This window comes from Mesoplodon densirostris, chromosome 6, assembly GCF_025265405.1.
Source record: "Mesoplodon densirostris isolate mMesDen1 chromosome 6, mMesDen1 primary haplotype, whole genome shotgun sequence".
Lineage (NCBI taxonomy): Eukaryota > Metazoa > Chordata > Mammalia > Artiodactyla > Ziphiidae > Mesoplodon > Mesoplodon densirostris.
Genome location: NC_082666.1, coordinates 22,161,117 through 22,186,533, shown reverse-complemented (window position 1 = coordinate 22,186,533; position 25,417 = coordinate 22,161,117). Strand labels below are relative to the sequence as shown.

Genomic DNA, 25,417 nt, shown 5'->3' with positions numbered 1-25,417 from the left:
GCTCAGCGGCCATGGCTCATGGGCCTAGCCGCTCCGCGGCATGTGGGATCTTCCCAGACAGGGGCACGAACCCGTGTCCCCTGCATCGGCAGGCGGACTCTCAACCACTGCGTCACCAGGGAAGCCCTAAGTGCCCACTTTTAAACAACATTTTGGTATAATATGCATATCCCTATATTTTTCGGAAGGTACATATAACACTGAAAAAAACACTTCATGTAAAATCTAAGTTTAGGTGCATATAAACAAGAAGTATTATACTGAATAGCTTATTTCAAACTGTGAAACACATTCAAAGTATTAAATTTCTTAGACAACATGCAAACATTTGCAAACTTAGATTGAAACTTTTAAATATATAAACCACAATTCTTTATAATTCTATATCAAAAAAGAAAGTCAAACAGAACACTTATCTACACTGTGCATATCACAAAAAGCAAATGTGTCTTCATGAACAGAAAGTACTGGGTTAACACACATGATTGTCATTTTACAAATATGGCTATTCACCTTCTTCATAATAAAATAGAAAAATCATGTATTATTTACACGAACTACTAATTATTTCACTTTTTGGCAATTACATAAGTAGCAGCAATTGGTTTAAAGGTCGATCTTTAAAAACTCTAAATTTAACTTGGATGATACCAAAGAATATATATCTGGTTAATATAAAAATGCATAATACAAGTCGCTTTGATGGGATATAACTTCACCCTTTCACAAAAGTCACAGACACACATTAGGAACCACTGAGACTGTCGCTTACAATATATTATATGAGTGCCATTTACTTAGCTTGCTTTTGTTTACCACATTAAATGGATTCCTGAATTAGATTTCTGTAAATTAAATTTGTCTGATGATTTATATGATAATTCCAAAGATGCCTTATCTTTATTTCATACTCTAATAGCAGTGGCTCTTTGCTCTGACCCCTCACTTCTAGACAGAGTAGGGAATATTTGTAAACAAACACACACTCTAGGGGCACCTTAATACTAAAAAGAACTTGGAAATGAAGTTTTTGTGATACGAAGCCCATAGTAAAGTGAGTTATCTTTCTAAAATGTGATCATCTCATTTACCAATGATACAGAATTTGTTTTAGAGTGGGGGACCCATCTAATGAGCAAAATGTAAATTGTAAGGCAGTGATCCGCCAGAAGGAGACATCCTCTTTTCATTAGTATTTGGAAGAACGTATTGTAACATTTGTAGAAACAAAACAAAACCCTTACTAACACTGGTGATCAAGAAAAATACTGTGTGGTGCATAGAGGTTAGAGGTGACAAGTGCTTTGACTTGGCCACTATTCAACTATAAACCAGCAGTCCTGTACGTCTTTTCCAAAGTAGAAAGATCAGATCGAGGAATATTTTGCACTTTTCATGGGCAGTCAGTTGTGTGTCCAGACCCTGTGCAAGGCGAGACCCAGGCTGAGGAGGAAGAGGTGAGAGTGGCAGGGAGGCTGGGCCCTGGCAGCGGCCGAAAGCACGCTGCTGGAGACCTGCACCTGAGAAATGATGAGGGCGGACAGAGGGACGTGGGCCGCCAGAGTAGGGCTGTCGGAGTTGATAAGGGATTCGATCTTCTCTGCTTCCTTATTGCAAGCCTCAATCTGGGAGAGGATAATCAGATTCTTTTAATATAAAATCACAGAATCCATGAAAAGGTCAAGTCAGACAAATTCCACAAATATCCCAACACCAGGAATATGCTTTCTCTTTGTCCTTCTTTTCTTAGCCAAAGTAACGTTTTAATAGTCTTAATTTATTACACAAAAAATAACTGCATCAATGGAAATCAAATGAAAAAAGCCATGACCCACACTGCCACTGCCCTTTCTTTTCCCACAATCCTGTTCACCCCTTCTCCACGCTTAGAAGTTATCTTTTCATGCTTAAACATAGTCACGGGGAGTGGCCTTTCAATGCCCACCCACACATCAGGAGGAAAGCAATTAGACTTAATGAGCTTCCTAACTGTGGCAGTTTATAAACGGCTGTATTCACCCCCTTCACTGGAGCCCTCACTATGTTGACGCTGAAACTGGGGCCTCCTGAGTGAAGTTCACCTCTAGATTGTGAGCTGGCCCATAAGACCAGCGCTGGTGGGCTCCTCCTCCCCAGTGCGAACACAGCCCTCCCTCGGGAGACAGGAGTCGGCTCAGGCTTTGTTACTGCGCGACCTGTGTCAGTCCCTGCCTTCCCTGGGCCTCAGCCGCCTCCCCGTCTGGACGATGAGCAGATGCCTTCCATCTCTGCACGCTCTGAGTCACAGCGTCTCAACCTCTCCCCTCCCCCACTCCTTTGCGTTCTGTTGGCCGCTGCTAACCTGGTGCAGCTCCGTCCCTCAGAGACTGCCATGCTTTCCTTCCTCCTGCCCTCACCCCCTCCCAAGTCCCCCAAACTTGAAAGTAACAGGATGGTTGCACAACATGTGCTGAACCCCACCTGCAAAGCTTTTGGATAATGATCCACAGGAATGATCAGGATCACAATTTCTGATTCGATGCTGAAGTATCCAAATACGTCACACTGTGGGACAGACACATGCATGCGGATCTTCTGAAGTATTTCCAGAACTGTTATTGGCTTTTTGTTTGCCACCTAGAGAGAGAAAAAAATTCATTACCTGAAAAAAAGAAGAATTCCTTATTACTGCCTAAGCTGCTCTGCCACCTTGCTTAAGCCACAGAGGCTCTTTTAACCTCTTTTAACCTAAGTGCAGGGCCCCAACAGGGCCTTGTTGGCTGAATTCTAAAATATCCACAGAGCCCATTCCAATGGGTTTTTTTTTTTTTTTTTTTTTTTCTGACTGCTGAGTTTTCTGGCGGAGATAAACACTCTCACCAGGAGCACTTTTTTTTTTTTTTTTTTTTTTTGCGGTACGCAGGCCTCTCACTGTTGCGGCCTCTCCCGTTGCGGGGCACAGGTTCCAGACGCACAGGCTCAGCGGCCATGGCTCACGGGCCCAGCCTCTCCGCGGCATGTGGGATCTTCCTGGACTGGGGCACGAACCCACGTCCCCTGCATCGGCAGGCAGACTCTCAACCACTGTGCCACCAGGGAAGCCCAAGGAGCACTTTTTTAAGGGACAGTTCTGAGTTGGACGCCACAGGAAAATAATTAAAGCCTTCCTGTAAAAATACAGGTGTTTTCCTAGAAATGGGCATAATTTTCTAGGTAGTGGCAGGTGTTGGCTGCTACATTTCTAGAGATGAGTCTCTATAACAGCAAGCAGAAAAAGTGATGATACAGCAAAGGGAAAGGGACAAAACCATCAGAGGAATGTGGCCGGTTCTGGATGCAGCCCCCGGCGGCATGGGGACCATGTGAGGGCTGGCAACCTTGAGACCATCTGGGCGTGACCAGTCCCTGGCTGCCTGGTCTGCGTCCACTATGCTGGCAGGGGACATTTTCTGAGAAAGGCCCGGGCTGATGGACTGCAGAGCAAGGTCACCACACAACCAGGCTGTAGAGGGAAGGAGCACAGGACAGAGCCAGACACTTTGAGTTCAAACCCCAGTTCTCCTGGTTGTGAGCTACTATACGGCCTTGGGCAAGTTACTCCTGTGCAAATTAGTTTCTTCATCTATAAATGTCATGACCCATTCTGTCTGTACGACTACTGACAGGTTTATCGATAAGGTTTCAACAGTACATGGCACATAAAGCAACTTACCTTAGCAATAGTATCCAGTTTTTCTTTGTCAAATAAAACTCTTAACATCCCAGCACATAACGGGCAACAAGCACCTGTATAACAGAAACCATTTTATGTGTGTTCAGAATTAGAAACAAAGAGAATTCATAATAGTTGGTGAAATGACCAGCCCTTCATTTTGTGCTGGGAATGTCACAGCAGTCCTTCCTGATAACTGCACTTTTAGATATGTTCCCTGACCAACCTGGAGTCTTATAATCTATACATTTACCGAAATCCTTCCTCCATCCCTGCTTTCCTCCTGTGCTACTTCTCAGGCAGGGCAGCTGTGGTTTAATACAGCACAGGGAGAGCTGGCCTTTCAAGACAGTCAGGGCCTAGACCCTGCCCTGCTCAGAACTCACTGTGTGATCCTGGGCAAGTGTTTCCTGTCTGCGAAACACAGGAGCAAGTGTTTCAGGGATTCCATGAGTGTTTAATTCAAATTTAATTTTAAAAATTATTTTAAACTGTTAAACCATAATAAAATGTCAGACCGTGGTCTCCAGGAGGAAAGGGGCTTTGTTCTGCTCACTGCTGTGTCCCCAGTGCCTAGAAGGTGTTTAGGACATAGTGGAAGCTCAAGAAACATTTGCTGAGTTCATGGACAGAGGAATGAACTTGTTAGACTCCAGATTAATCTGTTCTGTGCAGACTTGGGATAAAGTCTTCTGACACCTCTGTTTAACCGAAGAGCATGAGACTGTAAGGTAAGCTGTTTGAAAACTGTCACCGCTTATAATAGCCTGCACGAAACAAGACTTTCTTGATTATATGCAACCAAAACAATTAAATTAGATGCTAAGGCCAATCTAAGACAACAACTATCTTCTGTTTTTCTCAATTTCAAATGTTTGTGTTCATCAAAACTACTTCAATTATTCATTCATTAGTGACTGATTCCTTATTCATTAACTATATAATATGCAAACACTATGCATTTGAACTAATAACCATAATTCTAGCAATTAAATATTGCTGTTTATCTATTGGTGTTTAAGGCAGGATTGAAAAAAGTTTTCCACATTGTTTTAAAATCACCAGACCAGATGATGTCTAAGGCAGATCTACAGCTTTTTAAGGTTGGCCCAGAGTAATGCATCTAATCAGCATCAGCTGGAGTCAAGACTTTCTGAAAAATTTAAACACACTAGTCATCTCTCTTCTCAGTGACTCACTCTTTGGAGACAGATACGCAAATCCTCCCAATTCCACCCCTGCCCCACCCCAAATACTGCCAGCCTACCGGGTGGGATGATGGGTTTGCATTCAGTCGCTGAGAGCGAAGGACACTTCACAGCAGCACACTCAGTGACAGAACTGTGCTCGGAGAGGACCCCGACGGCCTGGCAGGGCCCATAGTAATCGACCGCCACCCGGTCCGAGTAGGCAGCACACACGCTACTGTATGTCTCCCCGTTGTGCCCGCAGATGGGCTCTGGGGCTCTGCAGAAGGGCTGAGGGCAAGAAAGTACACTTAGCCTGTAAACCTCTGTGGTGCACTTTTCCTAACCAAGAGTGCAGAGTAGGTCTCCCTATTTTCAGGAAGGAAAAAAGACAGTATAAATTCTTGGACCCTCTGAAGTAAGCTCTTGAGGTGGCTAAACATGGGGTGGGGCTGGGGGCAATAGGGCTGTCCCAAGATGAATTGAAGAGATTACTTTTCTCAGCCTCTCCGGGACTTGGGTACTCATTCTCTGTGAACTGATATGAGATAAAAATCCTCCCTCCCTCCAGACTTCCGTTATTCCAGAAGAACCTGTTAGAAGAAAACAAGACCAATCTTCATGCAAATTCAGAGGCCTTATCATTTCACGCTGGGTACGGGATAAGGAGAGGGAAGAGTGGAGAGATCAGGAGAGCAGACAGACTGGCTCCATGAGGTAGGTTAGGAACATGGAAGCGAAAACTTGAAGCCAGGAACAGGGAACAACAGGAAGAGAAGACTGGGAATTCAGAGTAAAGGTTTCAGTGCACTTGGAACATGATCTCTGAGGGGAAACAAGCCCAGGGGGATGAGCTGAAGGGATTTTCCGACAATGAAGACCAGGAAATGAGCAGCCGGTGTCCGCCAGCTGTGGGCAGGGGGTGCTGGCCCAAGGCTGGGCTTCCCCCAGGCAGAGGGCCCGGCACATAGATCAGTGGTACTGTGGGAGGCCTCAGTGGGGTTGTCCTTGGGGTTATTTTTAACATGAATACAGATTTCACAACCCTCAAAGACTGAAAGATAAACTGATGTAAGACAACATTAAGTTTCAGAGAAATTTTCAGTCACTTTTCATACCTCAGGTGGGACTTCAGTGGGAAGAGTGGGGAAAGAGCTCTTTTCTTTGTTGTTTTACCTCGCTTTCTTCCTGGGCTGTTCTCTAATGAGGGCCCTCAGAACTAGGGGAAGTGAAGATGCTGCTGACTAATGCCAGGGGTGTGAGCCTTTAAATTCTTTTCCTAATGGTTGGCGACAAGAAGCCTCTCTTCTTGCTCTGTACACTAGATGTGCAAAGGTTCACACATGAGCAAGGGGGCCCTCCAGTGTTAGGAGGAAACGCCAGCCTCGGGATGGCTCATTTTTGGTGGAGGACTGAGTGCCCTAGATTTGACGGGATTCACAGCAGACTCTGAAGGGGGTCTCACTGCTGATTCATGTGTAAAAGATCATAAGCTGATTTCACGCTCAGTGTACTTGGGTTTGTCAGGTAAACAGTGGTACCTGGCACGGGCCTTTGTATAAGAGGCTCTTCCCCCTCTGGTACAAAGTGCAGAGATTGCTGTGCTCCATGTGGTTTGTATCACAAACAGGATCTCGGACCTGGTCACAGGTGAGCTGTCTTGGCAAACACTCATATTGGCTACATCCAAATTTATCAAAAGTTGTCAGGCAGACTTGTGGTTTGGGTATGCATCTGAAAAACACAAACGCGGCACCATAAGCCAATGTCGTAAGGGACCATGGTGGGGCCGGCAAAGCACTGACGGGGTGCAGGAGGCTGAGGAGAAAGTAAGAGAACAATCAGAAATAGTCCCTGTGCCCAAGAGCTTATGGAGAGTGGGGAGTCAAGCGTGCGTGTAAAGCAGGCTATCAGGTAGAAAATCACACACCAAGTGATCGTGGGAATGAGTCACTCTGATTGGGGAACCTGGAGAAAGCACCAGGAGGAGGTAGAACCAGGAGGATGAAGGCCTGCCAGGCTGAAGGAGCAGCAGAGCAAAGGTGTGATGCCTGAGACCCTTTGGTGCTGGGGGAGAGGGCAGGGGACTCCGAGAGCAGGAGGAAAGTATGCTCAGGGTGGAAGAGGCATGATATGAGGCCATCAAATGGGCTGGGGCCCAGTGCTGGGGGCCTTCTCGTTAATAATAAATGGAGCATTTTCAGAGGCTTAATTATCAGCTTGGCTAATATGAGTCTATCTTAAGAGAAGGCTTCACAGTATGTGCTGAAAATTTCAGGTTTCTGTGCTTACAAGGCTGAGGACCTGATGCTGGCTGGTAGTGAATCACTGAGAGAATGCCACCCCCTGAAGCTGGGTTTTCCTAGTAATACCTGAACCTTGCTCCATTCTCAATCCCTGAACTTCTTCAGAGGGGTTAGGGAGGATGGTTCTTTTCTTCTTTAGACTCTGTTTGCCTCCCTCATTTCTATAAAGGGTATTTATAATTTTCTATAACAAGATAAGACCTACGAAAATGTTTAGCTTTTACTGGGTACTTGAAATAATAGGATACACAAATATTAGTCTATAAAGTAAAAGGAGAAGAATATATTAGCTAGCATCATATAATTTCAAAGGAAATTACTTCTATTCTTTTTAGAGATAAGTTTCCTGCACTGAAATAACCACCACCACCATCACTACTACTAATGTGGTTGCCTCTTCTGATGGGATTTAAAATTAGGATGCATGTAAAGAGAAATTAAGAAAACAATCCCATTTACAATCACATCAAAAAGAATAAAATATTTAGGAATAAATTTAACTAAGGAAGTAAAAGACCTGTACTTGGAAAACTATAAGACACTGATGAAATAAACTGAAGATGACACATAAAGATGGAAAGATATGCCATGCTCATGGATTAGAAAAACTAATATTGTTAAAATGGCCATGTTACTCAAGGCAATCTACAGATTCAATGCAATCCCTATAACAATACCAATAGCATTTTTCATGGAACTAGAACAAATAATTCTAAAATTTGTAAGGAAACACAAAACACCCTGAATAGCCAAAACAATCTTGAGAAAGAAGAACATAGCTGGAGGTATCACTCTCCCTGATTTCAAACTATATTACACACAGTCATCAAAACAGTATGGTACTAGCACAAAAACAGACACATAGATCAATGGAACAGAATAGAAAGTCCAGGAAGAAACCCATTCTTATATGGGCAATTAATCTATGACAAAGGAGGCAAGAATACACAATGGGGAAAAGACAGCCTCTTTAATAAATGGTGTTGGGAAAACTGGACAACTACATGTAAAAGAATCAAATTGGACTACTTTCTCACACCATACACAAAAATAAATTCAAAATGGAGTGAAGACTTAAATGTAAAACCTGAAACCATAAAACTTCTAGAAGAAAACATAGGCAGTATGCTCTTTGATATTAGTCTTAGTAATATTTTTTAGATATGTCTCCTCAGGCAAGGGAAACAAAAGCAAAAATAAACAAATGTGACTACATCAAACTAAAAAGCTTTTGCACAGCAGAGAAAACCATCAACAAAATCAAAAGGCTGCCTACTGAATGGGAGAAGATATTTGCAAACGATATATCTGATAAGGGGTTAATATCCTAAATATACAAAGAACTCATACAACTCAACATCAGAAAAAACAAACACCCAATCAAAACATGGGCCGAGGATCTGAATAGACATTTTCCCAAGAAGACATAAAGATGGCCAACAGGCACATGAAAAGATGCTCAACATCACTAATCATCAGGGAAATGCAAATCAAATCGCAATGAAATATCATCTCACACCTGTCAGAATGGCTATTATCCAAAAGACAACAAATAAGTCTCGGTGAGGATGTGGAGAAAGGGAAACTTCGTGTGTGTGAGAGCGTGCGCGTGTGCGCGCGCGCACACACACACACTGGAATATTACTCAGCCATAAAAAAGAATGAAATCTTGTGACAACACGGATGGACCTAGGGGGTATTATGCTAAGTGAAATAAGTCAGACAGACAAATACTGTATGATTTCACTTATATGTGGAACCTAAAAAACAAAACAAATGAACAAACATAATGAAAGAAACAGAGTCATAGATGGGTGGTTGCCAGAGGGGAGGAGAGTGGTGAGAGGAGAGAAATTGGTGTGGGAGATTAAGAGGTACAAACTTCCAGTTGCACAATAAAGGAATCACAGGTATTAAATGTATAGTATGGGGAATATAGTTGATAACTATGTACAATAATATCCTTGTATGATGAAAGACAGTAACTAAACTATTATTTCAAAATGTACAGAAATACTGAGTCACTATGTTGTATACCAGGAACTAACAGAGAGTTGTAGGTCAATTATACTTCAAAACAAACAAACAAACTCATAGGAAAAGGTCAGATTTGTGGTTACCAGAGGCAAAGGGTGAGGGGAGGGAGAATTAGATGAAGGTAGTCAAAAGATACAAACTTCTAGTTATAATATAGAGATGTAATGTACAACATGATAAATGTAATTAACACTGCTGAATGCTATATATGAAAGTTAAGAGAATAAATCCTGAGAGTTCTTAGCACAAGGAAAAAAATTTTTTTTCTATTTCTTTAATTTTGTATCTATATAAGATGATGAATATTCACTAAACGTATTGTGGTAATCATTTCATGATGTATGTAAGTCAAATAATTGTGCTATACACCTTAAACTTATATAGTGCTATATGTCAATTCTATCTCAATAAAACTAGAAGAAATTAGAACACATGTAGTAATAATTTTACAGAAATTTAAGACATTTGAAGAGAAATAATTAAAAAGAAGAATATTTAGAACTTCACTATCTATTAACATTGAAGGAATGAGAACAAAGCGTATCAGGAGAAATTTGGTAATTTTGGAAGGAAAAACATTACCAATATGAACATACAGAAATAAGAGGATCAATAGGAAAGGCTGAGACTCTGGGGGGTAAATTAAAATAAACACGATCAGGGCAGGGACTTTGTCTTGCTTACTATTGTGTCCCAGTGTTTAGAAAGATGCCTGGTATATCAGTAGATACTTGATGAATGACTATAACTTTATTTATTCTCAACTTTTTGTTTTTTAAACAATTAGTTTTTGAACAGATAATACAAGCCCATGTAGAAAGTGAAAAGACACAAAATCATATACAGTGAAAAGTAAATCTCCTTCCTACTCCTTGTGTCCCAGCCACCTAATTCCCTTCCCCAGAGGCAACCATTATTATCAATTTCTTATTTATTCTTCCAGAGATATTTTATATAAGAATAAGCATTTATATATGCTGACTCAAAAAGTATGTGCATTTAAAATTTTGGTAGCCTTGGACAAATTGCCCTCCAAAGAGGATGTACCAATCTTCACCCCAAAACCCTCTTGTATGAGAGTGCCTACTTCCCTACATTTTGTTATCAAACTTTTTACCTTTACCAATCTGGTAGACAGAAAATGGTACACAATTGTAGTTTTACTTTAATTTACATTTCTCTTAATATGAGAAAGGTTAAGCATTGTGGTAGATTGGCTAGATGATCATTCATCAAATTCATTTAATTTTCTTCCTGGGCATACATCTAGATTACATTTCCCAGCCTCCCTGGCACTAGTTCTGGCCAAATGACTAAGTTCTAGACAATGGAGTGTGGCTGGAAGTAAAGATGAATTTTTAACCTAGCCTATAAAAGCTTCTCAAGAGCAACCTCTATCATCTCCCTTCTCTTTTCTGCTGGACAAAGGAGGACTAGAGGCTGTAGGAGCAGAGTTGCTAGATGGAATGATCCTAAGTCTCTGAATCACATGTAGAAAGCCACCTGCTGAACACCCAAATGGACTGTATTTGAACTTCTACTATGTTAAAGCACTGATATTTGGGAGTTTGTATACAGTAGCTAGAGTTACTCCTCCCCCAGCTAATATAAACATCTTTTCAAGTGTTTAAGAACCATCTGTACTTCTTCTCCTATGTTTACGTCCTTGGTCCATTTTCTATTGGTTATTGATCTTTGCCCATTTTTATACTAGGTTGTTCATCTTCTTCATATTGATATGTAGGGGTTCTTTATATTGTAAGGACATCAGCCCTTTCCCTGAGATTCTTCTCAGTTTGTCATTTGTTTGTTACCATGCAGAAAATTTTCATTTTCATGTAGCTGCATTTTTCAAACTTTTCTTTTATATTGATTTTGTATTATACCCAGCCAGCCCCTTCCACTTTGAGATTTTATTGTTTTATTATAAAAGCAAGCCAACCTTATTCAGAAAGGTTAGCAAATAGAGGGAAACAAACAAATACCAAAACAACCCTCAATTCTACCTCCCAACACAACTATATTATCCTTTTGACTTATTTCTTTATCATGTTTCCTTATGTATAGCACCCTGTCTTCTTTCCATAGCAACTCTTTGGGCTTAGTTTTCATGATGTAAACATTGCTAGATGGGTGACCAACTCTCTTTGCTAAAAGAGAATTTAAATCTGTTAAAATAAATTTAACACACGAGAAAATCTTTCCCTCCCTTCATGCTGCACCAGGATTTTCAGGATGGAGAAGCAATTGCTTGTTCTCCACAAAACCTTCATAAGGCAAGGACTGTGGCACTGGGACATGTCCTGCTCAGCTCTCTGAGGTAGTCAGTGAAAACTCCAGTTCTAGAAGCTTGAAACCTGAGTGAATCATCAGGACCCTCATCCTGCAGCCACCACAGGCAGAAATCCGTCATTAAGGTGAGGTCAACTGCACTCTGAGCTCCTGAGGAAACTGCAGAGAAAGGAGCCCCAAACAACTTCATAAAATACTGAAGTTACACTTCCAGAGATTTCTCATGTCCCATCCCTACAATGGAGGTAGGTTTTAAGTAGAATGTTTCCTATTGTCATCAGGCATAAGTAGCTAATAACAAGAATGCATCTGCTTCTCTTGTCTCAGCTGCCACCTCTCTTTGCCTCACACTTTGTTCCAGTCTCACAGAACTGCTCTAGCTCCCGGCATACACCACGCTCTCTCTTCGTTTCCAGCAGCCAAGATCTTTGCTCCTGTTACTCTCTCTGCCTTCACCAGCTCCACCTTTCCCCCACCGTAAACCTTGCTGTCAGTCTCCTCCTCGTTTTTCCAGCCGACTGTCACATGCTCTAGAGGCTTTCCCAGGTTCCCCCAGGCTATGTAAACTGCTCAACTTCTGGGCCCCCAATCAAAGCATGTTACCAAGCAGCTTCACCTGGATCTTTCCCTCTAGACTCCAACTTTTCAGGGCAGAGACCACCTTAATTCATCTTTGTATTTTCACTGTCTGGTATAGAGTAAGTGGTGACCTTCAGTTGAAAAAGATAAGGAGGCATTTGACTTACCTTTGGTTTTTTGGGCAGGGGTTAGGAGTACATGGATCCTTTGAGATGCATGATCCAAACTCAAACTGATGGTCTTGGAGGCCTACACAGCGAGCAATGCAGGCGCTGGGGTAAGTGCGTCCATTCTGCCCACACACAGGGACAAACTGATCTGCACAGTTACAGGGCAGACCTGAAGGGAGGAGAGTGCCTCAACAATGTGCATTTGTACGGTCCCCTTCCCCTCATGTTTCCTAATTAAGGCAAATCACTAACAAGCATGCAGAGGTCTCAGGTTAAAATAGAATTTTAATAAGTCAGAAAAAAAACCCTTCCAGTCTCTGACAGTGTTTTTAAAGGTGGCAAGGTTCTGAAAAGCCATTTGTCTGCATAACGACTTTCCTTTGTTCCATTTATTGCCAGCTAATTGAGGGCCTCCAGATCTTGATTCCAGGGTTAGAGACGAACAGAGCTATGGGTAGGAAAAGTAAAGAATGTTTCTCCCAATCTGGTATATAAAATCTGAAATTTAGATGTTTGATTCTGGCTTAGGGGATTTCTAGAATGTTAAAGGATAATATCAAAACCAAGACAAGGGCTTCCCTGGTGGCGCAGTGGTTGAGAGTCCGCCTGCCGATGCAGGGGACACAGGTTCGTGCCCCGGTCCGGGAAGATCCCACATTCTGCGGAGCGGCTGGGCCCGTGGGCCATGGCCTCTGAGCCTGCGCATCCGGAGCCTGTGTTCCGCAACGGGAGAGGCCACAGCAGTGAGAGGCCTGCGTACCGCAAAAAAAAAAAAACAAAAAAAAAACAAAACCAAGACAAATAATGAAGGTTGTAAATGCCTCACATAGGTTCCTTCCATCTCCTTAGGGAGGGGGAAGAACAAGAAGGTAGTAACTTGGGAAATTATTGTAACTTGAGACTTAAGAATTTTTATGAACATCTCCTTCTGAGTCCTGTGTGGACTGAGTCCCCCAAAATGTGGTATACTTTGTGGCCAGTAAAATCTCCTTAGAGTCTGCTAGCTAAATAGTCATTAATGTAATTTATCCCAGGACACGAGGGGCTGCACACTACAGGGAAAAAGCATCCTGCTAGTTGTAAAGTACAACTTCCCAAAACACTTTAGATGTAAGTAAATAAGTAAGTCTTCCGTGTAAGTCCTTAGTTCATTTTTCATCCCCACATCATTTTAACTGTTTCTCTAAGCAGAATGAATTGTCCTCATCAGACCAAGCAGACAAAGGATAAAAATAAAGGACAACAACAACAGAACAATAAAGCAGCAAAGGCTGGTACTCATTACGGTGGATAGAGGATGGGGTGGAGCTAGTCCTGCCTCTACTTCCTCATCAGTCTGCCGTTCACTTCTTATTTCTGATCTTCTTTTTATTTCCAATGGGCTGGAGATACAAGGTTGGTAAAACCCTATTCTGTTCTCTTCCTACCCCACTCCATGTGTAATACCAACTCCATGGAAGGAGAATCAAGCTGCTGCTGCAGCAGCAAGAAATGGAGTAAGGGCAGCTACCTGGTTCCTCTTCACCCAGAACCAAAGGTATTTCAGATTTGGGAAAAAGCAGATACCAGCAGATACCAGCCACTGTGCTGTTGCTGTTGACAACCGTAGCTTCTTCTCAAGAAAAGAGCATCCCATCGAGCTAGGCTTTTCACTTATTGCAGCTGGTGTGAGCATAATACAAGCAGCATAAAGCAAAGGAAAGTCAAGAAAGTCGTATTCTTGACCGATTGTTCACAAAAATCTTAAGTTTCAAAATTACAATAATTTCCTGAGTTACTTTCCTGTTTTTCCCCGTCCCTAAGGAGATATGAATGGAAGGAATCTATGTAAGGTGTTTACAACCTTTGTCTTTGTCTTGCTTTTGTTATCACCCTTCAACATTCCAGAAATCTCCCAAGCGAGACTTGATACATCTAACTTCTAGATTTTATATACTAGATTGGGAGAAACACTCTTTACTTTTTCTACCTATAGCTTTGTTTATAGGGGTCCCTACCTATATGAATTCAGTAAGACAAGGTAGGACAAGAAAGAAGGTGGTAATAGAAGCAAATTTAGAAAATACATGGACACTTTAGACCATAATGGTAGGGATAAATGGGTATTTTAGCAGGTAGAAAAATTACATTTAACTAAAACCATCCCAATCACTGGCCTTGTTCTTTTTGACTCATGGAACTCCAAAAGGACCCTAAGAAACCACTTAGTTTAATGCCTTCAATTCATAGAGGAGGCAACAGATCCAGAAAGGAAAGTACCTTGCTCTCAGGTTATGTATTAATTTTACTGTGAAAATTTGCGGTTAAGGCAAGACCAGAGAAGCTGCCTTGAAGGGAATATGAGTACAAAGGGATAAGGGCAGCTTCGGGGTGACCATGGTTACCTGTGAAGGTACGACGGTCATCTTCTGAGCTGTGCTCACTGAGACATAGGCGAGTAGAACACACCAAATTGCCAGCAAAACAAGAACAGATATTGCAGTCAATATTAAAGGAAGTTCCATGACCTGAGAGAAAGAGAAATAAAATGTTGATCTATGTAATGCATTTATAAATAAATCATAAATTAAAAAATTTAATAGTTTAAAGGGCTTTAAAATAGAAATTCTTGAAAGATGACTTCTGAATACACAAGCTAGGGAGTTAAATTTGTAATACTTATATTTTTGTATTTACCTCCCACCATACCCCTCCAAACGCCTAATGTGCTCATCTCACCAGACTGCTCCTTATTCTCTGAGAATGTTTCTGGCTACCTCTTTTGTCTCAAGTGCTCGTTCCTTTCCTCCTTCTGGAACTTTACTCATCTTTCCAGGACCAGTCCTGATGCCATCTTTGGGTTGAAGACTGTCCTGATGCCCTTGCAGAAATGACTAGCTCCTTAAAGTACATACATTTGGTCTGCTCCTTTTTGTGGCTCAAATTCTCTCCCATCTTAGCATGCAAAGCATGACCTCAATCCCTCATCCCAGTTTCAGCTCCACAAGGCACCAGTATGTTCTTTTGTAGAGAATAGGCATTTAATCAAGTTCATTCCTTCCTTAATGGAGGGAATGAACTTGTCTATCTTCAGAAGTTTTCTGTGATTCAAGGTACATACATTACATTTTAGAATATGGACTAAGCAATGAATACCTGACTTGCTGGTCTAAGCAGAAATTTGCAAGCCCTTTTTAGCCAAGAGTACTCTTCTTAAGATAAAATCTCACACAGAAGAGTAAAACAAGAGGCATATAAAAGCTGAACTACTCTGGTTGATGGGTAGGGGGATGGACGTAGAGGTAAGGGTAGCAGAATGAGCACGTGTAGTGGGGAGCACATTCTCAAAAGTGGTATTTTTTCACAATTTTTGAGGTTATATATTGATATGAACAGTTATTAGGGCTATAAGCAAAAGATGGTTAAGGAAACAGTGAGAAAGCAAGACTCTCAGAATTTTAGAGAAGGCGATAAAGCAGGGCACCTTTTAATGTGCTCTCTTGCAACCACGAATCAACAGTGTAGTTTCCATCCCCCAGTTTGCTTTGCATGACGTCCAACTCTGAGTTTTACTTCTGGGAAAGGGGCAGAGGGGAGAGAGACTGTTGAGGAAGGGGTGGGGAGGGGTGGACTTGTGTCCTTGCCTGTGGAGGGCAAGGGCTTTGGAGTCGAATAGGCCTGGGACTGAATTCTGCTTTGGTCACTTACTAGTTGGGTGACCTCTCTTACCATCAGCTTCTTTACAATAGCACCCGTATCAAAGAGCAACTGGGAGGATTTAAGGAGATAACACAGGCCAAGACTTAGCATAGTGCTTGGCACACAGTTAAGAGTTCAAGTGTTAGTTATTATTAGCTACTAGTCCCTTCTTTTTTTTTTTTTTTTTTCTGTACGTGGGCCTCTCACTGCTATGGCCTCTCCCGCTGCGGAGCACAGGCTCCGGACATGCAGGCTCAGCGGCCATGGCTCACGGGCCCAGCCGCTCCGCGGCATGTGGGATCCTCCCGGACCGGGGCACGAACCCACGTCCCCTGCATCGGCAGGCAGACTCTCAACCACTGCACCACCAGGGAAGCCCATATTAGTCCCTTCTTGATGAGGCTTCTAAGAGGGTTCCTTAGAAGTCCTCATGTTCTGTATAGTTGAAAAATACTTCCCTGGAATATCTGCTTTGTAGACTTTACTTTCTGGTGAGAACCCATCCAATGTTCTCCCTACAAAATTAATATAACTAATCTCATGTTAAAAACAAAAACAGTTCAAGACTCACTTTTTCTTTTTCCTCCAACAATACAAGACTTCTGAAGGTCTATACAGTGCAGCTCTATACAGTTTTCTAAGAGTCCACTTTGTCCACATGAGCAAATTTTATAACAGCCAACTTCCCCTGCAGATGATGGCACTTGGATCAGTGTCCCTTGACGGACAATAAAATCAGATGCTTCTCCCAGTTTGCAACCTGTATAGACAAAATTAGCTGAGAGAGTTGGTATTGTTCTCTGATATTGTTTTATGACATTAGATACACTTCACACAAGTCTTATAGGTACTGTGTGGCCACTAAAGATTATGTAATAGAACTTTCACTAAACTAAGGAACTGCTTTGGTTCACTGGCCAAAAACATATCCTCCCAAACAAAAATTCCATGTTCTGTGAGATGGTGGTGATTAAAGGACATGTACCTCAAAGTTAGCAATAGTTCTGTACAAAAATGCTATAAGATATGTAGTTTTTTATTTCTTTAGGCTTATCAAATGTATGTTAACATCACAGATATTTTTAAAATGGAGTATGGCGACTGACTAGTTTTAGAATAATCTTGGTCAGAAAACTTTTAGTGATGGAATACAAGTACATCTTAAATTCAAAGAAAAGTTGAATACTTGATTGGACTTGTTTCCAAATGTAACAAGATTTATTATGATGCTATAGTTGATATATTATAGCATTACACAAATATTATACATGGTCCTTTGAGACATCATGCTTATTTAATCTTTTGGCCCTTTTTACTTCACACATGTTTAAAAATGTTGATTCTAACATGATAAAGAAACATTTTCAATTGGGAAATAGATAAAAGAAAGCAACTATATTCTAAAGGGACCCACAGAGAGATAAAGACCATAAAAATTCTATGGGATAAAAATTTTTCAGCCTTAAAATCATGTGCATTTCAGCACAACATTAAATTTATGAAGATAATTACACATCCGATTGATAATGTTATTTCTCCATGTTTTAAAGGAAAGAAAAGAAAAAACACGAACAATGTGCAGTACATCTTCTCAAACATTACAGCATAGAAGACAAAGTACAAAAAGCTGGCCCAAGGGTCTTTCTTCTTTTGTTGTCAAGAACCCTATGACTCGTTATGAGAGTCTGGTTTTGGATTGAAATTAGGTTACAATCAAAATGACTATTGAAAATTACATTTGTCTTTGTCTTTTTCTGCTTACATAAATAATACATGTTGGAAAAACCTTGACCATTATAGAAAAACATAATTTAGAAAATAATCTCATTCCAAAGATAACTCCTATGAAGAAACAGCAGAGGCACGTACTCATACCCACCCCACACCCCACCCATCTACCTCTTACCTTGAACACAAGAGTATGGAAGGCAGGGATCACCAGATGGACACCCTTTCCGGTTTACCTCACAGAGCTCATTAGCGGGGCAAGGATTTGGGTTACAGGGATGAGTTACCTCTTCTACAATGTTACCTAAAGTACTTGGTCCTGAAAAAACAAAAACAGATCAGTTTAACCAACCCAAAAGAGTAACAGAGGTCTGTAAATTGTCTGAGTTAATGACATCTGGAACAAATGGACAGCTCATGAGGACTGACTCTAGCAAGCTATTAAAATACTCAGATTCCTTGATCATTTGTGCATTTAGCATAAACACACATTCATTCATTTGTTATAAATAAATGTTATTGGGTGTCTACAATACACCTGGCAAGGTTCTAGGTACTGGAGATACAGTAGTGAACAAAACAGACAAACCTCTAACATAGAGTTTACATTCTTATCAGGAAATAGACAATAAATAGACACTGTGTGTGTGTATGTGTGTGTGTGTGTGTGTGTATGTAAATAAAAAGTTAGATAACAATAAATAATAAGCAGTATAAGGGGATGGAAAGTAACAGGTATATTTTGAATAAGGTAGTCAAATAGCTTATGTCTAAGTGGGATAATTTAGCACATTTCACCATAAATGATGATAATTTATTATGGTAAGATGAACCCTATACCATGATTATATTTCTTGTTAAACAATGACCAAGGAAGAATCTCATTAATATACAGTCATCCCTCAGTATCTGTGGGGGATTGGTTCCAGGACCCCCATGGATACCAAAATCTGAGGATGCTCAGGTCCTTTATATAAAATGGCATACAGGGGCTTCCCTGGTGGCTCAGTGGTTGAGAGTCTGCCTGCCGATGCAGGGGACGTGGGTTCGTGCCCGGGTCTGGGAGGATCCCACATGCTGTGGAGCGGCTGGGCCCGTGAGCCATGGCCGCTGAGCCTGCGCGTCTGGAGCCTGTGCTCCGCAACGGGAGAGGCCAAAACAGTGAGAGGCCCACGTACCGCAAATAAATAAATAAATAGATAAAACCATTAAAAAAAAAATGGCATACATAGTATTTGCATATAACCTAAGTACTCTCTCCTGTATAGTTTAAATCATCTCTAGATTATTTATTTATTTTAATTTAATTAATTTATTCATTTATTTTTGGCTGTGTTGGGTCTTCGTTGCTGTGCAAGGGCTTTCTCTATTTGTGGCGAGCAGGGGCTACTCTTTGTTGCGGTACGCGGGCTTCTCATTGCGGTGGCTTCTCTTGTTGTGGAGCACGGGCTCTAGGCACATGGGCTTCAGGAGTTGTGGCTCGCGGGCTCTAGAGTGCAGGCTCAGTAGTTGTGGCGCACGGGCTTAGTTGCTCCATGGCATGTGGGATCTTCCCGGACCAGGGCTTGAACCTGTGATCCTTGCATTGGCAGGTGGATTCTTAACCATTGCGCCACCAGGGAAGTCCATCTCTAGATTATTTATAATACCTAATACAATGTAAATACTATGTAAATAGTTGTAAATAAAATGTAAATGCTACGTAAATGGCTGCCAGGTGTACAGCAAATTCAAGTTTTGCCTTTTGGAAAATTCTGGAATTTTTCTTTTCCGAATATTTTCAATCTGCAAATGCGGAACCTGTGGATATGCAGGGCCAACTATATGTGTGATATTTAAAAAGAGTATTGAAATTTAAACAAAAGCATTTCTTTAAGTTTCCTCCCACTGAAATAGTTTCCTTCTACACATATATTTGACTGCTCTAATAGCATCCAGGATTGTGAATACATTCATTTTGCCTACTTGATTTTAGGCCAGACTCACCTTCTAAGGCTAACAGAGGTAGAGGGCTCTTGGAGTTTATCTCATCCAGCCCAATCATTTTATAAATAGGGAAGCTGAGACTCAAAGAAGTGATCTGCCTATGATTCTAGTCTAATGCTCTCTTTTTTTCTATACTGGTCACTAAGGCTAAGGGACACAGTTTGTTTGTCTTGAGAAAATATAGCAGATATTTTCTGCTATATATAGCAGGATGGCAATGGGCCCACAGATAAAAACATCTCTCCCAGTTTCCCTTACAATTAGGGGTGGTTTTCCCTTACACTAGGATATGGTGGCTAGAATTACAGTAGTCATGTTGTGATGATAAATACACGAAGTAACCTTGATGGTGGAAGCCAAGCACTAAGGATGGTGGAGAAAGGAAAAGGAGCCTGGGTTCCTGGTGATGGAGCCACTATAACAGCCCTGGACTATTTACTTCTGGGCTTTCTTTTGCTTCCATCTGTTCTGTTATTTACAGTTGAACTTAATCCTCTCTAAGACAGACAAACAAAGCTAGCAGGAGCTGAATTCACTGCCTTTCCAGCTAGCTCATGGCACTAATGCCCCCTGGTGGCAGCCTAAACACTTCCCTTACCCTAACTACATGGTGTGTATGAGTTCTACTTGTTACTCCCTGGTTTCCACCACACATAGTCACCTCCTGCTAGGAAGCTTAGCTCCAGAATCCCTCAAGGAGATAACAACTTATTCTTCCAGCTCTTGGCAGGAGTATTTGGCACAGAAAAATTCTATTTTTCATGCACTAACCCAGACCATCATTCCTTACTCCCTATTTGGTGGATAAGTCCAAGCCAACACCTGTCTCAGGTCCACTGACATTCTGAGGACAGAAAGCTGAAGACTCCCTAGGCGAAATTCCACTTCTTGGTCAAATCTTGGCAAGGAGACGGCAATGATAAAGAGCTGGTTATCTGAATATGCTGGCCCCTGATTCACCACTTAGAATTCCTGATTGATAACAGTTCACTACCTCCTCAGACTGATATAATAATTGCTTCTCTGTACATATTTTAAGATGGGGGGATTGACATATACACACTACTATATATAAAACAGATAACTAATAAGGACCTAATGTATAGCACAGGGAACTCTACTCAATACTCTGTAATGTCCTATATGGGAAAAGAATCTAAAAAAGAGTGTATATATGCATATGTATAACTGATTTACCTTGCTGCACACCTGAAACTAACACAACATTGTAAATCACCTAGATTCCAATACAAATTAAAAAAAAAGAAAGAAAGATGACAATTCTTTCCTGAGCCAAAGAGGCCAAGCAAATAAGAGTCTGCAGTTGAGGTAGTATCATTAAACCACATGTTCTCAACAGAATGATGCTCATCTAAAGCAAACATCAAGGGCAGAGACAGAAGGGAGAAGCCTTTGAAATTAAAAAAACCGAAGGACTTACTGAGATATGTATCCAAAGGTATACAGTTCTCCAGGTCATCTGTAGGTGATAGAAGCTCACAAATACTTTCAGCTGTGTGGTCTTCAGGGAATTTGTTCTGGTCCCCACATTTCTTCAGAATCTCCACACAATCTGATCTTGAAAAGGAAAACACACACAAATTTAGGGTTTGAGGAACTGCCTCACGTGTCTAGCCAATATCAATTCTGTTTCAGTTTTCATAACTCAACAATGTTTCACACTTTATAGGTGTAAGTATGACAAAAGAGAATAAGAGTGATAGCAGACCTTATTAGGTTGAGGAGTAAGTAATGTATTACCATATCAAAGCATGCCTAACTTCCTCCGGCCTGAGATCAAAGGCCTTGCTCAAATTTTACACTCATACTTACTGTTACTACCATCAGTGTGGTTTTTCACTGTCTTTGAAAGGAAATGAACCTAGGCTAATCTGATTTTGCTCTTTGCAAAATCATACATTGTCTCAGGACCTTATGCATGCTTGCTTCTTTTCTTCTTTTATCACTCCCTTCCTGCCGTTCTCTTTTTTAAAATCTGCTTTGTTATCAACATTAAGGTGTTTGGCCTATAACAACTGGAAAATCCATTACTTTAAAATTTTCTGTCTTCAATGGGGATTTGACATCTATAAAATTTCTGTGCTAAGAGTCTATAAATTTCCCACTTGTTGCCTCTTGCTTGTCACCCAGTAGTTACCCCTCATCTCCCCCCTACTCGGGCCACCCTCAAGTCATGTCAGAGAACAGATCCGGACCCTATTCAAGGTTGAAATAATCTGCAGTCAGTCATCAAGTGCCCAGCAGCACTGAGCCACATACCAACACCTTAAGGGCTGGATATTACTTTGGTTTTGGAAAAAAGGATGCTTGAAGAGCAGCTGACACAGATTACTATGTAGTTAATGCTTTTGGTTTCACCCACCATAGCAGCTTTCATCTTTATCTTAGATCCTTTTTTCTTGTCTTCCTATTTACTTTTTTTTAATTTTATTTTTTATTGGAGTATAGTTTTATTTATAATGTTGTGTTAGTTTCAGGTATAGCAAAGTGATTCAGTTATATATATATATATTCTTTTTCTTTATATATATATATTCTTTTTCAGATTCTTCTCCCTTATAGGTTATTACAAAATACTGAGTATAGTTCCTTGTGCTATACAGTAGGTCCTTGTACTTTATCCTAGATCTTAAGCAAACCATTCACAAAATGTTTTAGGAACAGGCCCTAATGACTATATTTACTAAGTCTTTCACTCATCAAACATTTTTGGAATACCTATTGTATATTAGGATTATGCTAATCCCTGAAGAGGAGAAAAAGAGGAGAGAGGAGATAACAAAAGAGAGGTACAAAGAATAATCTCCTCAAGGAGAGCAAGGTCTAACAGAATATAAAACAAGTACACAAATTAAAATATACAAATAGAATTGTGCATTGAAGATACACAATGTTTCTTGAACTAAGTTCCATATGAGAAGTACAAATAAAGGTCTACAGAAATTTGTAGTAAGGATAAATTACTATCAGCTGGAGAAATCTGGGAAGATTCCATAGGAATGACTGGTATTTGAGAGGGGCTAAGAAGGACAGGTGGTGGGTGAGTGGAGGTGGAAGAGTATTTTCAGCAGAGGACGAAAAGTGGGAAAGCATTTGACATGTGGGGGTGATGGGCAAAAGGAAGTGGTGGGAAAGAAAACTAAAGATAGGCTGTGGGTAGAGATCATGAAGGGTCTGAACCAAAACCAGAGAGTCATTATGATGAAACTTACTTGCAAATAATACTTCCCCGGGATTTACTATGACAAGGTTTAATCTGCAGTGAACAAGCTATTGCTTTCCACAGTTCTGGCTGGCACTTTTTAATGTCAAGAACAGGTATGTTGATAAATGGCATCTTTATGCTTCCTTTCTCCCACAGCTTCATGTCATTCATGGCTCCCTGATCTGACTGAGCATTGCAACTCCTGAAAAGTTCTGTTGGTCTGAAGAGAAAAAAGGCCAGAAGGAATCAAGAGGCAATTACTTTCTACAGAGAAACAATGTGTAAAATCTTGACATGCTAATGCATCAGGAAAATCTGATTTTTTTTAAAAGAAGAAAGTACATACAACCTATCAAAGATTGTCAGCTTTGAATATATGAAAATACAATGTAGACACAGACACTAGCATTGACTCTGATTGCAATTTTTCTTTATAATATGGATTTTTGTGAGGCAGTTAAAAACTTTAAAACACTGTGGACAGGACTATCGTCTCCAACTATACAATTTCTTTCATTTCACAAAATATTAAAGTCCAAGTTTTAAAAATTGAGGTATTATTTATAAAAATAAAATTTACAGATTTTATGGCTCGTTTGATGTGATTTAACAAACATGTACATTCATACAGGCATATCCAAATCAATAAAGAAGCATTTCCATCACGTCAGAAAGTTCCTTTGTGTCCCTGTCCAGTCAATGCCCTCCCTGCTGACTGCACCCCAGAGGCCACCACCATTTGTGCTTAGATCACCATAGATTAATTCTGCCCATTGTAGAACTTCATATAAATGGAATCATACTATATGTATTCTTTTGGGTCTAGTGTCTTTAGCTAAATAATCTTCTTGAGATTTACTTATGTTGTACATATAAATTGTTCTTTTTATTGTTCAGTAGTATTCCATTAATAAATGTACCACAATTTGTTTATCTCAGTGGTTCCCAAACTTCTTGATCTCAGGACTCATTTACATTCTTGAAATTATTAAGTTCTCAAAAAGTTTTTGTTTGTGTGGGTTATATCCATCCCTACCCACCACACTGTAAATCAAAACTGAGAGATTTTTTTTTTAAACTGAGAGATTTTTAAAGTACTTATTAATTCATTTAAAATGATAATAAACCCATTACATGTTAAAGCAAAAATTAGTGAAAAGGGTAGATCTGTTTTATAGTTTTGAAAATCTATTTAATGTCTGGCTTTATAGAAGACAGCTGCATTTTCATATCTGCTCCTGCATTCAATCTGTTGCTGTTATCATGTCTTAAAGCAGCTGGAAAACTTCACTCTTCACTCTTGAGAATGTGAGTGAAATAGGCAAATAACATCTTAGTATTATTATAAAAATAGTTTTGATCTCAAGGGGTTTGGGGGACCACAGACCACACTTTGAGAAATGCTGGTTTATTCATTCACTGTTTTATAGACATTAAGGTTGTTTCTAGTTTCCATGTCTCTTTCCCCTGGATATGAATGGCAATTTTGGGTCATAACTTATTAAGAAACTGCCAAACTGTTTTCCAAAGTGATCATACCATTTTACACTCTCACCAGCAATGTATGAAACTTCTAGTTGGTTTACATGCTTGTCAGTCTTCTAATTTTAACTATTTGGTATGAGGAGGCATCTCACTGGGGTTTTTATTTGCATTTTGCATGACTAATGGTAATACACTTTTTCATATACTAAGTGGCTCTTTTGATGTCTTCTTTGATGAAGTGTCCTTGAAAATTTTTTGCCCATTTTTTTTTAATTTTTATTTTTTTTCAAATTTAATCAGTTATACATATACATATGTTTCCATATCCCCTCCCTTTTGCGTCTTCCTCCCACCCTCCCTATCCCACCCCTCCAGGCGGTGACAAAGCACCGAGCTGATCTCCCTGTGCTATGCGGCTGCTTCCCACTAGCTATCTACCTTACGTTTGGTAGTGTATATATGTCCATGCCGCTCTTTCACTTTGTCACAGCTTACCCTTCCCCCTCCCCATATCCTCAAGTCCATTCTCTAGTAGGTCTGTGTGCCCATTTTTTAATTGGGTTGTCTGACTTTTTATTATGAGGCTGTAGGAGTTATTTATATATTCTGGATACAGGACCTCTGTCAAATGCACATGTGTGTGATTGTGTGTGTGTACATGTGTAATATATTGAATATTTTTTCTCAGACTGTGGCTTATCTTTTCAAATTTTAAATGGTGTCTTTTGGTGAACAAAAATGTTTATTGTTCAACTCTAGTTCATTAATTTTTTTCTTTTATAATTAGTGTATTTTGTGTCCTGCCTACAAAATCTCTGGCTATATCAAGGCTATCAACATAGTCTCCTATTTTTTTTTCTAGAAGCTTTTATTTTTAGCTTTTATGTTTAGTTCTACGACCCATCTTGAATTAATTTTTGTGGATGGTGTGAGATGGAGGTTAAGGTTTTTTTTTTTCATACAGATATTCAGTTGTTCCAGCATCATTTGTTGAAAAGATGTTTCTTTTTGCAGTGAATTGCCTTGCTGCCTTTGTTGAAAATCAATTTAT

At 40.3% G+C, this 25,417-nt stretch overlaps 1 protein-coding gene across 2 annotated transcripts in view; it reads right to left on the bottom strand.

Moving 5' to 3' along the window:
• Positions 1-370: 370 nt before the first annotated feature.
• The window catches only part of RECK (reversion inducing cysteine rich protein with kazal motifs), a 74,051-nt gene continuing 49,004 nt past the window's right edge, over positions 371-25,417 (bottom strand). For both annotated transcript variants that reach the window (XM_060101959.1, XM_060101960.1), the window contains 11 exons: positions 22,889-23,101; positions 21,097-21,233; positions 17,848-17,988; positions 16,513-16,701; positions 14,648-14,770; positions 12,261-12,432; positions 6,420-6,612; positions 4,959-5,169; positions 3,692-3,765; positions 2,461-2,616; positions 371-1,625 (listed from right to left, as the gene is read on the bottom strand). In XM_060101959.1, the coding sequence (XP_059957942.1) occupies positions 1,404-1,625; positions 2,461-2,616; positions 3,692-3,765; positions 4,959-5,169; positions 6,420-6,612; positions 12,261-12,432; positions 14,648-14,770; positions 16,513-16,701; positions 17,848-17,988; positions 21,097-21,233; positions 22,889-23,101 (1,831 nt within the window). In that variant the 3' untranslated portion in view covers positions 371-1,403. The remainder of the gene's footprint in view (positions 1,626-2,460; positions 2,617-3,691; positions 3,766-4,958; positions 5,170-6,419; positions 6,613-12,260; positions 12,433-14,647; positions 14,771-16,512; positions 16,702-17,847; positions 17,989-21,096; positions 21,234-22,888; positions 23,102-25,417) is intronic.